Source organism: Bubalus kerabau, chromosome 5 (genome assembly GCF_029407905.1).
Source record: "Bubalus kerabau isolate K-KA32 ecotype Philippines breed swamp buffalo chromosome 5, PCC_UOA_SB_1v2, whole genome shotgun sequence".
Taxonomy (NCBI): domain Eukaryota; kingdom Metazoa; phylum Chordata; class Mammalia; order Artiodactyla; family Bovidae; genus Bubalus; species Bubalus kerabau.
Genome location: NC_073628.1, coordinates 56,781,043 through 56,794,365, shown reverse-complemented (window position 1 = coordinate 56,794,365; position 13,323 = coordinate 56,781,043). Strand labels below are relative to the sequence as shown.

Here is a 13,323-nt window from a genome sequence, read left to right as displayed (position 1 = left end):
CCTGGTTCTGGCCCCGCACCTTGGGCCTCTGAACCATTTCCTGTTCATTTAGTGAGTCTGATGGTTTTAAATGATTGGTAGGGGCTTTGCCCCAGTCCCTTTCCTTTAAAAACATGATCAGTCTCTCAAAGACTAATCTATGAATTCCTGCTAAGATCAGGTTTTTAGATGGCTAGTTGGGTATTGTCATTCTGTGTGGTCTTATTATCTGACTAAGGTAATGCTTGAAAATTAATATCCAGTGTTTTCTAGGCTACCCTGGCTTAGCTGCTTTGGGGAGGTAACAATAGCAGCTGTTCACTATGAGCTGAATTTTTCTTAATTTTCTATCGCTGGAGGTTTCTGTTGTTATGTTGCAGCTGAATAACACTCGGGGCAGATTTTAACTCGCCTGGAGATCTGCTTTTCGCTGCTCTGTGTGTCTTGTCCTCCTCGCAGAGGTGCTGCTCTGGTGCTGGTTTGTTGCCTGACGCCTCATCAAGCTTTGTTTTTGGTCTGTTCACAGGAAAGAGGGCAATAAGAAAAAACACTAACTGACCTCAGATGAGCGGTACAATGTAGCTTATTAATCATCTTGAGTGCCGTTATAAAATGCACACCACTTTTCCTCTCATGATTTAGGTTTAAAATGTCAGTGTTGTGTCCTGTTTTTAAACTTAGATTGGTCAGAGTTCTTGTGGGAATGATCGTGAAAGCTACCTTAAAAGTATTTAAAGTCCTGTGGAGTAGATTCTTTTATCTCAGATTATTTTACAAATCAAGAGGTTAATCATTACATTTTATGTTGAAATATCTGAAAAGCTTAAGTACACTTCTGGGGCTTCCCAGGTGGCTCAATGCTAACAATCGACTTGCCAATGCAGAAGACATGGGTTCGATCCCAGATGTGGAAAGATCCCTTGGAGAAGGAAATGGCGACCTACTCCAGTATTCCTGCCTGGAAATATTTTTAACATGTAGCACCCAGGAGAGTTTCAGTCTGTTCTCAGGCAAATTGGAATTTATTTTTATTGCCAGTTTTCATATGTGCTTGTACTTTAAAAATCGGGTTAAAAGCAAATTATAAGTGGGTACTCTTTTTTTTTTTAATAGCTTGGGCAATTATTTTAAACCATTTTTCCCTTCAAGTAGCATGTTCTTCTCCATTCCAGATAACACTGGGAGGACTTTTCTTCACCTTGTTCTCTTTTTCCACTTCTTAGTTAGTATTTCACAGCAGCCCATTTCAGGATGTCCTTCAGAGATTAAACAGCTTCTGTGGAGTGACCAGGGAAGTGTTCATTTCACTATTTAGGGTTTTATTTATTAATCAGCTGGTGCACAGAAATGCCAGCAGTGGTTTTATTCACATTCCACCATATCCTGCATTCTGAGGAGTTGAGGGTATCACTTAAGGAACAGGGGTGTTTGAACAAGGGTGTTTTGTTCATCGTTAATCATTTAGTGGTGAATTAGTCTAATGTATGAAAGATTGAAAGATGCAGTACCCTAGAATTTCCTATCCTTTGCTTGCTTCTCTTTTTGAAATATGAAGCATTGTTAACACCTGGGAGAATAGTTAGCAGCTTGAAATGTGTAGAAGTCTGATCATTTTGCCATTTTTCTCCCTTTGGGGGCAACACTGAGAAAAGGCCTGGGGGCATGGTTTGGGATTTGAATTATTTGTTGCTTCGGTAAAGGGTACTTGGGAGTTGGAGTTGGTTTCAACTTAAGGTGGAGGGGTGGGGAGTTCTTAGCTCATGTTTGCTTGGAATGCCTCTTTTAGCATCTATCAGTATTTCTGTTCTTGAAAGTAACTGGTCTAAGTTGATACTAAATAAATCTTTTTATTTCTAATCTCTTTAGCAGGAGGAGCAATCTCAGAACTGTTATGAAGACCCTTGAAGTTCTTCATTCTTCCCTACTTTGCCATCATGTGGCCTCTGGACACTGTGGTCAGTCATCTGAGATTGACTTTAATTTAAAACAAAGGCCTCTGTCTTCCACCCAGGAGGTGGAAGGAGTGAATTTTATGTTTGAATGAAGAAGTGAATTATGGAAGAAGAGTATATGTCCCTTCCCTTTCAAGCATAAGTCCAAATAGACTCTCAGGAATGAGGATTTGTGAAGACATCAAACAGGAGTTTTGACTCTTTAAAAATGCTCGTTATGTTGCTGGAGGAGATTGCTGGTCTGCTCGTCTGTCTTCCCTGTACCCAGCACCATTTCGGCTTCTCACTTCCTATCTCCTACTTGCCTTTGCTCCTCAGTGCATGTCCTTGAGTGACTGACTTTTACCTGAAATTTTGCTGCCTGTATCCTAGAAAAAACTTCGGTTTGCACATTCTTTCTTCCATTTTAAAGTTACCTACTCACCAGATGCCTCCTATATTTCCATAGTCTGTTACAAAGGATGGGCAGGAAAGAAAGTGCTTGGAAGATTTCAGATTTTCTGAGAGAGAGATAGGAAAGGCCTCCTCTTTTTAACATTCTGTAACATTTTGCTCAAGCTGGGCTGTAAGAGGGTCAGGGTTTTTCTTGGTTTTCTTCTCATTGCATGTTTCTCTCCAGTATTGGTTCATTCAATCATGGTTTATGAAGATAGCTAGTTTCATTTGGTCTCCAGCAAAGAATCATTAGTAGTTTATATTGCTTTACCTGTACTGGCTTCCAGAGACAAAAACAAACCGGGGTGTCTCTGAACAAGCTTATTTTCTACTGGGGTGGGGGAATCTATGCAAGGACTAAATAAAACCGTCCATAATCAAAGCAGCAACAACACAATTCAAATAAAAAATCAAGGAACCTTTTTTTTTTATCATTGCTTGTGGACATCTGTCCTTCCCATCAGTCATCGTGTTTCCCCACGCTCCTTTTCCTTCCTATGTGTTTCCAGTCACTTCCTTTCTGTGAAAGGTTGCTTAGCTTTTAAAATTTTTTAATTTTTGCTTTTGCTGTTCTTTGTATAAAAACTAGCAGATTGGATGGCTGTGGCCCCCAGGTGTTTGAAATTCTCTGAAAATCCAGAGTGAAGAAACGAGGTGTGCAGAAGGCTCTCTAGCCCCTCTGAGTAGAGCTTGAGCTGACTGGAAGTGCTCAGTCTGGATCATCATTTCACGGTATTTTCAAAGGAGAGTTAAACACTGTGCTTATTGGGAAATCTCTGTTGGTTGGTGGTTGCTTCAGTAGGTAGCTAAACAAGTTGATTGCTTTTTGGATTTTAGCATAGAAATCAAAGTAGAACACATCGGCAAGAGTCTCTTCCATTCCGTCTCTAGAACCAAAATGTTCAGTAGTTGAAGAGCTCTCCCTGAACCAGTGGCCAAATGTCTATATTTTTAGATGCCACTGCCTTTTCCTCAGATGCTCCTTTTGTGAATTTCATTTCCTATTTCATATCAGACCAGTGGTTGAAATTGGTAGGTGGGTCACTAGGCATGTTTTTGTTTTGCGGACATTATTTCCATTTCATTTCTCTCTCTACTGTACACTGCAACAGTATGCAAACTGTGTGATACAGGCGGCCTCTGCCTTATTTCTGCAAAGTAGCCGGGTGTCCTCTGCCTGAGCATTTGGGTGTTCAGCCTCTGTCCGCCTCCTAAACTGGCTCCTGAGAAAATCAATGTCAGCCCTGCCAGGGTGTCTGGTAGCAGCTCCTAATAATTATTTATGCTTCTGGAATTGTTTGCAGCTCCTGAAATCTTGTGTCCGTTTCAGTTTGATTCTCTCGATTTGTACAATATATGCATATTCTTTTTTCCCTTCTGTCACCCTCCCCTCCCCTCGGCATTTTTTAATGTCCTGTAGTTTTGTATGAGAGGAGACTTAGCCTCGGGTACTTCTTGCTGAAGCTTTAATGCTTTGTAAATAAAATCGGATGTTTATTAAAGAACAGGTGTAGGTGTTTGCTTGTAGACAACTGATCACTTCTGAAAGTCACCAGCCTCTTCACTCTGTGCAACAGAAAATACAGCTTACTTGGTTAATGTTATTAATAGATCTTCTCTATATGGAAGTACAGAGCTGGAAGGGCTGAGAGGTGGCCTGGTAGTCTAGATATCTGCCTCTGGAAAATATTATATTAAATAAACAAAGCAAATTTGTGTTAGATCATTTAGGAGTGACCTCTCTCCAAATTCTTTTGCTCAGTAGGTGTGACTGCACTGTGGAGGCCGCAGCGCTAGGAGACATCCCAGAGCTCACAGAAACACTTGCGGGGTGCCTCCTGCCTCCCAGGGGCCTTTCTTAAAGTGTAACTACAGATAAATTCCTCTTCATGAGCACTTTTTCTGCCTAAATTAAATAGCTTTGAAATCCACTGACTACTTAACTGTCTCTAAAGAATAAGAATATTTAAGTCTTTGATTTTAATCGTCTCTAAATCTGAGTGTCTGTTTACAAATCTTCCCTGTTATGTGACTGAGAATCTTTCTGACATCACAGCTGTTTCCTAGCAACCTTGACCCAAGTGGATTATGAGCTCCTTCCGTGTTTCGTGGGGTGGAGGGACTAGACTGAGAGGCAGGGAGATTTAGGTATTCTCTCCCCCAGAATATATCTTTTGTTACCTTGGGAAGGAAGAGTGCCTACAAGTGAGAAACTGTATTTAATATTGCCTATCCTGCTAAGCATTGATTCTAGAAGACCTCGTGGCCCTTGCCTTCATGAATTTTCATTTCTCTTTAAAATTCCTTACACATGAAGAGTGTTTCACACTTTACAAAGTGTTTTCATGTACAGTTTATCATATGATGCTCAAAGTGACTTTCCTGAAATAGGCAAGGAGTTGTTAATTTACAAAGGAGAAAACAAATTTAGGAAGAGGAAGTCACTTGCATCTTAGTCCAGAGTCCTTAATCCTTTTAATAGAAGGTTTAGGAGCATTTAAAGGTGATGATAGCTTAATTCAAATTAACCCTCTCTTTTTAGAGTAAGTATTTGGTCAGATTTAACGGGGATTTTGGAACGTTTGAATTCAGATTCCACAATTTGGGAAGGGTGAGGAACAGTATAGCCTCAGTGGGCATTGAGGTTATTTGGAAATTCACTTCAGCTTCTGAAGCCTTTTCATCTGTCTTCCCAAGAGGTGGATTTAAATTCATTAGAAAGATGTGAAAAGAGTGAAGACTTTGGGAAGGTGGTCGTTAGCAAACAGATAGTAAAGCAGCAGTATTGTGCCTTTTGTCTGCCTGTGGCCTCACCTGTTAATAAGGACTAGACTTTAATTGTAATTTTTTATCGACAATGCATGCATCATATCTTTTGACTTTGAAGGCTATCTTATGTCAAAGGAATTGAGTTATGACGTGGTGGTGGATTTAGCTGGAACACCTCAGGTATTGGCTGCGGGTAGTGAAATGCCTCTAAGACATGAAGACTTCGGCCACTGGTTTCATCCCTGGGAGCCTGGTGTTGGCCTTCTGTCTACCTGTGGTGGTGACTTCACCTAAAACGCTGGCCATCCCTGAGAAACTGCAGGAAGCTGTGGGCAAAGTTACTGTCAACGCCACGACCTGTACTGTCACCTGTGGCCTTGGCTTTAAGGAAGAGACTGTCTGTGAGGTGGGCCCCGATGGAGTGAGAAGGAAGTGTAAGTCTCAGCGCCTGGAATGTCTGACCAACTGGCTCTGTGGAATGCTCCATTTCACCCTTCTCATAGGGAAGGAATTTAAGCTGAGCTGTCTGAGTCCAGACATCCTGGAGATCGGGCAGGAAGCTTTCCGATTCACCTGGAGACTTGCTCGGGGAATCATCTCAACTGATGATGAAGTCTTCAAACCCTTCCGAGCCAGTTCCTACTTTATAAAGTTTCAGTCCATTCAAGAGTATGACTCTGGGACCTACCGGTGTGACGTGCAGCTGTTAAAAAACTTGAGACTTGTCAAGAGGCTCTATTTTGGGCTGAGGGTCCTTCCTCCTAATTTGGTGAACCTGAATTTCCATCAGTCCCTTACCGAGGATCAGAAGTTAGTGGACGAAGGCCTGGAAGTGAATCTGGACAACTACTCCAGGCCTCAGCACCCACCGTGGAAAAAGAAGGTGGCCATAGCTGTGGGAATAGGAGTTGCCGGTGGCGTGACTGGTGGTGTGCTGGTGAGCATCGTGCTGTGCGGCAGGCTGAGCGTGATCCACAGCAGTGCCAGCCTTGAGACCTTACAGGCCTTGCTGCCAAAGGGCGGGATGCTCAGGAAGCCAGACTAGGTTTTCAGGGGAGTGTTCTGGCTGCCCGCTTGTGAGCTGGCTAAGAGGGAGACTTCCATTACCAAAGAACTGAGCGGAGCGTGTGGGACAGGCAGCATGATGGTAGCTGTGGGCAAGTCTAACTGTGTCCCGGGTGGACCCCTTCCAGCTGTTCCCTGCCCACCAGGTACCCAGGAACCCTGACTGCAGGCATCTCCCTACTCCTGGGACAAGTTGTGTCTTCCACATTTGCATTAATTTTCTGCACTTTACAGCTTGTATGCCTCCTACCGTGATCTCCCTTCCGAGCAGCATAATCATGTAGAAGGATATGACAGCTTTTCTAGTGAAAGCAGTTTTTTCCTCTTTATTAAAATAATTCACAATAACTATACGGAGACCTAACCTTTTCTGCTCTTTAGTGTAAAATTTCTTGTCAGTCGTTTAAATTGTCCGACCATAATCAGTGTGGTTTTGGGTTAAACTCACACCAGAGTTTTTAGAACAGACATTGAACAAACTGCTTTGTTCGCGGCATATGCCCATTTGTGGCAGAGCCGAGGGTGATGCAGACTCGAGTGTGTAAGAGACAGTCAATGAATGTTAGTAAGTCATTTGCCACCCTTAGACCTCCCAGGCGAAGCCTCCGTGCTTAGGGCTAAATTGAATTCCTGGTGAAACATTGGATTTTTCTGCTGGTAGATTTCCCCTGAATGGTTTCTTGGCTTGCTTCCTGATCCTATCCTTCTAGCAACTTCAGTGCCCTGAAGCTTATGTTGCTGGAGAGGTCAGGTTGGTTTCTTAGAGCAGTCAGGGCCCCCCGAGGGAGGGCTAGTACCTCCCTTCCTCAACAGGAAATCCAGTCTTAAGAGGTCATTCAGGCTGTGTCTGAGATAATGGGCTTGGCTTGTGGAACCCTCAGGGAAATGGCTCTTGGGCCACCAACTGAGCTGATTCTGTTTGAGAGAATTAGCTTTTCTTCCCTTCCCTTTGCTGTCAGTACAGATGAAGTAGCAGAAATAAGACTGGGACCAGTGGTTATCTTCTCTGGCCGTATGTCCGAGTCACCCAGATAAGGTTTTGAAAAATAAGATTCCTGAGTCCCAACCTGAGGATGCTAACTCAGTTTAAATCGTGACCAGTGGATCTCTGTTATTTCTTCTGTTTTAAATAAAAACCTCAAGCCCATAAAAAAGTTGAAAGTTTTGATGGCACCCATAGACCCTTTAACTGGATTCACTGATTGCAAAACATTTTGCTCCAACTCTCTTCCTCTCTAAATACATACTGATTTTACATAAAACACTTGGAAGTGAGTCACGGAGAGCGACCTTTCACCCTTAGTCATGTCTCTCAATCAGGACATCATCTGTGTGACCAACAACTCCCTGATCTTATGTGTAGTTGGTACCTCGCTTCTCCCAACTTACAAACTCCTGGAGCTTTTCAAGCTTGATCCAGGGTCAAGTGAAGCTTCATGTATTACATTTGATTATTTCTCCTAAGTCTTATTTTACAACAGATCCCCTACATTTTTTTCATGACATTCATATTGAAGAGGTACTGGTCTTGCATACATGTCCCACAGTTAATTCCTCATGATTCGATTCCTGAGGAATGAATCCTAAACATTTCTGACAAGAGCCCAGCAATATGGTATGTACTTATCGCACGACCTCGGGAGGCCCAGTGTCAGGGTGGCCGCTGTTGGCTGAGCTTGATCATTCGGTTAAGGCGGTGACTGCCAGGTCTCTGCAGTGGTGTACCTGTGATTGTTTTCCTGTTGTAATCTGTGGGGTGATGCCTTGTGATGACCTGGTTTCTAAAAAAACATTCACAGGTGTTTTGGAATCCATAATCTTTGCCTTATTACATGTTAGGGATTGAAAAATGATGGATTTTTAAATTCATTTTTCTATCTATTGCACTGCATTTTTCTCTTAAGCGCTGTTTTTATTCTTCTGAGATTTCAGTGGATTCTCCTTTTTATTCAGTGAATTATATATAACCCATTACTGTTGTCATATTTTTGATGTTCAAATTATTCCCTTTTGGCCAGGAGTCCCTTCAGGCCAGCTCTTTTGTCCTTTTGGTGTGTCCCATTTGACTTTGAGCATGTCCTTGCAACAGTAGGACGCCTCAGAGGCACTCCAAACCTGAGCCTCCAAGGGGCTCTGGTTCCTTTTAGTGTGGGAAGTAGTGTCGAGAAACCACGGCGCGGGTGCCACATGCGCTTATTGCCACTGGAAGGTCACTGCCTCTAGGCCGTTTGTGTGCCCTATGTACATATAAATCATGTGTTCAAAAGCATCTTTGTTTTTCAGAAGTTTTCTCGATAATTCTGGTATATAGCAAAGGTTGAGAACCACTGGCCTTCACGCATGCATAGGGAGTCTTTAACTATTGCTCTTATTTTGAAAAGACCTTAAACTTTCCACACACCCTCTCTCCCATTCTCTACCTCAGATGGGATGTTACGCAGAAGACCTGGGCTGGTCCTCTTTCTGTGTAATGGAGCAAGCTAACTGCCCCTTCGCAGTCCTCATCCTTGAAGCACATGACTGTGAGGATCAGGTGAGATCCTGTGAGTCAAACTGCTCTAAGCTGGGAGGCTCAGACACGCACAGAGTTGGGGAATGTCACCAATGAAGCCCGTCACTTCAGTCCTGGACACTTTGCTGAAGCATTCAGGAGAGAGCTTGCTCTGCTTTGAAAGAGGACCGTAAAACATAAATATTACATTGATGAGGGGGGTTGAGGGGTGCAGTGTGTTCTGATTTTACAGATGGAAGACAGACCTAAGAAGAACTAAAGAACTTCTCCAGCATTCTATTGTAAGCCAGTAGTCAAACATGAGATGGAATATCTTACAGCTCTAGCTTTAGAGCATTCTGCATTAGTTTGAAGATGTGAGGGTACTGAATTGGGAAGAGAACAAAACCCAATTAAATGCATTAGTGCAGCCTCAAACCCAACTTAGTTCTTTGAATTCTGTGCATGTGGTCTGTCTCTAAAGGATCAAGGAGATGCTGCCTGACTCAGATTTGGGCTCCGGAGTGGCCAGTGCTTCCAGCATCCCTTTGGGTGCAAAGTAGCAGGAATGAAGCTGTGTGGCCCTTCGGGGGCTCACGGTCAGCCTCGGCTTCCTGTGCCCGGCAGGCCAGGGGCAGGCCTCCACTCACCTTGTTTTCCCTGATGGAAGCTGTCAGGCGCAATCAGCACAGGGCCCTACCTGCTTCACGCTGAAAGAGTGAACACTCACACAGCTGCCTGCGTGTGTCCTGTGTCTCAGGTGTAATAGATGTTGTGGAGAATGCTGAATGCAGAATAGTGTTGTAGTTGGAAAATGTTGGCTAGAAATTCAAATCCTTTAGGCTGCTGCGAGCCAAGGCTGGAGGCACCCACTTCCCAGAAGGGGGTCACTCTGTCTCTGCAGGGAGACGACTTTGGTACTGTTGAGTTGATACAGGTATCTCCTGCTTTTTGAAAGGTCACTTTCCACCACTTTGGAGTTATGAGAAACCTACATTAGTACCTGTTCTCACTAACTGAAAGATATCTGAAGAGGGTTTTCCCTTAAAAAAAAAAAAGTAATTGCTTCTTTGCTTTACACCATTTCGGCTTAAGAGTTCATAGGAACACTTGACGCTTGAGCAGCAGGAGAGGTTGTACCTCAAATGCCTTAAAAAGCAGGGGAGCGGAGAACAGCATCGTTAGACGAACACGGTTTCCTGCCCGCCTGGCAGGGAGAGCCAGCTGGGCAGGGAGCTCTGCTCTGTTCCGCGGAGCCTGCCTTAAGGCCGCTCGGCCTGATTTTTCTCCCCTCACAGTACGGGGTACAGCCGCACACACCACGTGCCGCCTCCTTAGAGCTGGCTGTGCGGAAGGTTGCCTGGCGTTAGAGAACAGGACAAGGAGATACGCTTTAGTCTGAGGATAAAAATGCCCACGGCTGGTGGCAGCTGCCTCACCAGGTTGAGAAACCATCTTTATTTAAGAACTGCCCGCTACCAGAGTCAATAAATAACTACCATTACAAGAAGTGTGAGAGAGGCAGGTAATAACAGATCAGTGGGAGCGGGTCCATTTTAACAAAAGCCGAGTTGACAGTGGTCCAATGAAGCCCCAACCCTTGCCCTTGCAAGCTTTTCTAAGCTATGCAGACCCCGAAGAGGGTGTGTCGGTTGGAGTCGGGGTCAGAGCAGGGTGGACCCCATCTGAAGGTATGAGGCTTCCTAGCACTGGGAGAAGCTATCTGACCCATCTTTTTTCCCTCTTCATTCTCCTTTATTGTCCTGCCTTCCCAAAGCCTATACATACAGCTGGTTCCTGGGCGCTTCTTTCTGTGGAGCTCTCCGTGAAGCTCCTTAAGTGCCCATCTTACCCCTTGTGCCACTCCAGGGGCCTCTCCGGCCACCTCACTCGTCTCCAGGATGAAGCCTGGTCTGACCTGAGCCAGGGAAAGAGGGCGCCAACCCTGTGCTGCAGACACAGGCATGAGCACCCTGCTGCCCCTCCATAAAGAGGAGCCAGCAGGCGGTCACACTCTGAGACCAGGACGAGCAGAGTCCTCCAGCGGGGAAGACGCAAAGGGGTGAGGCACTCTGGAGTCAGCCCAGGCTCTTGCCCAGAGACCAGACCACTTCCAGGACTGCCAAGAGGCAGTGGTGTGTGCTGGGCAGAGAATGCCTGGGGTGCGCCTCCCCCGCAGTGCAGGGGCCCCCGCACTGATTTTGATTCCAAGAATGCCAGTCCTGAGGGACACTTAGAGCGTCCCCTCCAGTCATCACCTAACCTAGACCCCAAGACACAGCAGTCATAATTCCCCAGAGCCCCCTAGGAAAGGTCTTGCAGACGTCTTCTCTGGCGTCTGTTGCTGTTTTATCGAAGAGCCCCTGGTCCACAGCCCTCCTGTTCTCTGGCAGCGCCTGTGCCATCTGAGGCCCAGCGGGGGTACTGACATTGCTGGGCCCTGAGGCTGCATCTGGAGAGAGCGCTCCCAGCTGAGGCACACATCGGGGCTGTGGGGCAAACAGCACGGCGGGGCCAGGACCGGGGCAGGGGCCCCAGGCAGAGCTTGGAGTGCCGAGCAGAGGTTCTCCCAGGCCGTGAGGCACGCTCTGCCCTCAGTCCTCAGGCACTCACTGGCCACTGAGCTGCAGAGGGAAGTGCTCGCTTGTGGCTGTTCCCCCTTGGTTGCCGGCCCGGGGCTCGGCATGACCACAGCAGGAGGGAGCCTCGGCCCATCCAAGCAGAGGTGGTGGCAGGCCGGCCTCGGGCAGGGAGGGACTCAGAAGTTGCCTCATCTTGCCTTCCGCCTCCACGCAAGCTCCTGTGCAGCCACCGCCCCAAGAGGCTGTTCTGTTTTACACGCCTGCGTGCCCTCAGGTCACCTGTCTCATTCGGTCTGAATCGGCTCTCAGCCTGAAGTCTCGGCCTGCAGGAACATCTGTTTTTGTCTAGTTCTGAGTCCCCCCAAATGAGTCCTCCCTACACAGGGCTCAGGTGTTCCTGAGGCTGAGTTTTCCTAGTTACTAATAAAAAATCCTTCCTGGGTTTCCAAGAGGGTTGGTCTGCCCCCCTCAGAACTAAGACTCTTGGTTGTGTCTCTGGCTTCAAGCAAGCCGAGGGCCGCAGCTGCAGCCACACAGGTCCTGCGCCAACGCAGCTCGGCCCTCTGGGCTGGCATCTGGACACCTGTCCTGCTTTTGCCGCAGCTAAGGCAACGAAGAAAGAACGAGACCTTGGGAAGAGGTTTCCTCCTTTCAGATTCCCCTTTCCAAGAGCAGGGTACAGGCCACCTCACAGCGATGCAGGGCCAGGCTGGGCGCGAGGCGGGTTTGGGTCTCTGCAGTGGCAGAGCGGTCACGGAGCTGAGCCCCCAGCACCGCACGGGGATGAAGGACGGGCAGGTGAGGAGGGTTTGATCGGACGGCCCAGGGGGGCAATCCCCCGGGCCAGGGCCAGGGCGGTGGGCACTGTGGTGGCAGAGAGAAGGCATGTGAACTTACATTGTTAAAACCTGTAGTGGGTAAACATCAACATAAACCTGCCCAGAACAATAGAGCAGGACTTAAAAATTTTAAAAACCATAACAAAATAGAGCTCTGACTGTAAACTACAGAAACCAGGCTCAGGGGGCCTGTCCCCCGCACAATGCCTGTCCTGCTGCTCCCGTACGTGAAGGGCCACCTGTCACAACATAGGCTTGGGAGTCTCCTGGTTATGCCTCCCCTGCGGCCTGGATTTGGGGAATCCCTGTCCTTGCTTTGGCCTCTCTTCTTGAAGCAAGGGTAAGTAAGGGGCGCAGGGGGCTCCAAGCCAGCACTGCGTGTTGAGGGCCCAGCAGAAGCCAGCTCAAGAGGCAAAGGAAGACGGGACCTCTGGCACTCTGCACATGCCGTGGGCGGAAGCCAGCCCTGCCGATCACCCCACCATCACCCACCGGAGCCTCCTGAGCAGGATCTTCACAGCCCCCTCTGCCCTTCTTGACCACCTTAACCAGGTCATGGCCGTTCAGCATGGCCCCCTTCCTCGGCAGACAATGGGCCTGGGACCGGTGGGAGAAGAGGGCCATTTGCGCCCCATCCCTGGCGGGCTGTGTGACCGGAGGCAGGCCCTGCTCCTCCCAACCTCTGCTTCCTCCCGGTAGAGCAGGGGCCTGGGCAAGCTGAGGGGCCTGGGCACGCTGAGGTCTAAGCCTCTTCCAGCTCCGATGTGCCAGGACTGGCACCACAGCCCAAGAGCAGGCCAGGGGGCCCCATTTACTTGCCCCCTCATCTTCAGGGGAAATGCAGAGCAGCACCCGAGGCCGCGTGGGGGCCCGGGGCGTTCCTGGGAGCGGGCAGGGCCGCATTTATCCTCTGGGCTTCTCAGAAGGTGCCTGGCTGCAGACACAGGATGCCTGCTCTCGTTCTGTGGGACGAAGCCGGTGGGTCACAAAGGCTGTCCCACCTCCTGCCCAGACCCTGGCAGGACCATGCAGGATGGGTCTTGGTGTGGTAGGGGACCTCCCCAAGACGAGCCCTTTAGTCACCAGCCACCTGTCGTGGCTTCTGTCACTCGGGGTGACAGGGTCGGGTTGGCAGTGTTGGCTACGAGGGTGGCAACACCTAAGGTGTGACTGCGCCTCAGGCCAAGTCCGGTGCAGCTTTCCAGCAGGAG

The 13,323-nt window shown here is 47.6% G+C and overlaps 2 protein-coding genes across 5 annotated transcripts in view; both read left to right on the top strand.

Annotated features, from left to right (window-relative positions):
- RBBP5 (RB binding protein 5, histone lysine methyltransferase complex subunit) overlaps nucleotides 1-3,871 on the top strand; it is a 39,708-nt gene extending 35,837 nt beyond the window's left edge. For all 4 annotated transcript variants that reach the window (XM_055581730.1, XM_055581732.1, XM_055581728.1 and 1 more), the window contains exon 14: nucleotides 1,846-3,871. In XM_055581730.1, the coding sequence (XP_055437705.1) occupies nucleotides 1,846-1,874 (29 nt within the window). In that variant the 3' untranslated portion in view covers nucleotides 1,875-3,871. The remainder of the gene's footprint in view (nucleotides 1-1,845) is intronic.
- Nucleotides 3,872-4,014: 143 nt separating this feature from the next.
- On the top strand, nucleotides 4,015-6,551 carry TMEM81 (transmembrane protein 81). The gene has a single exon (XM_055581733.1). It carries the CDS (start codon nucleotides 5,350-5,352, stop codon nucleotides 6,178-6,180), a length of 831 nt encoding a protein of 276 aa, XP_055437708.1. The 5' UTR covers nucleotides 4,015-5,349; the 3' UTR covers nucleotides 6,181-6,551.
- The last annotated feature ends 6,772 nt before the right edge of the window (nucleotides 6,552-13,323 follow it).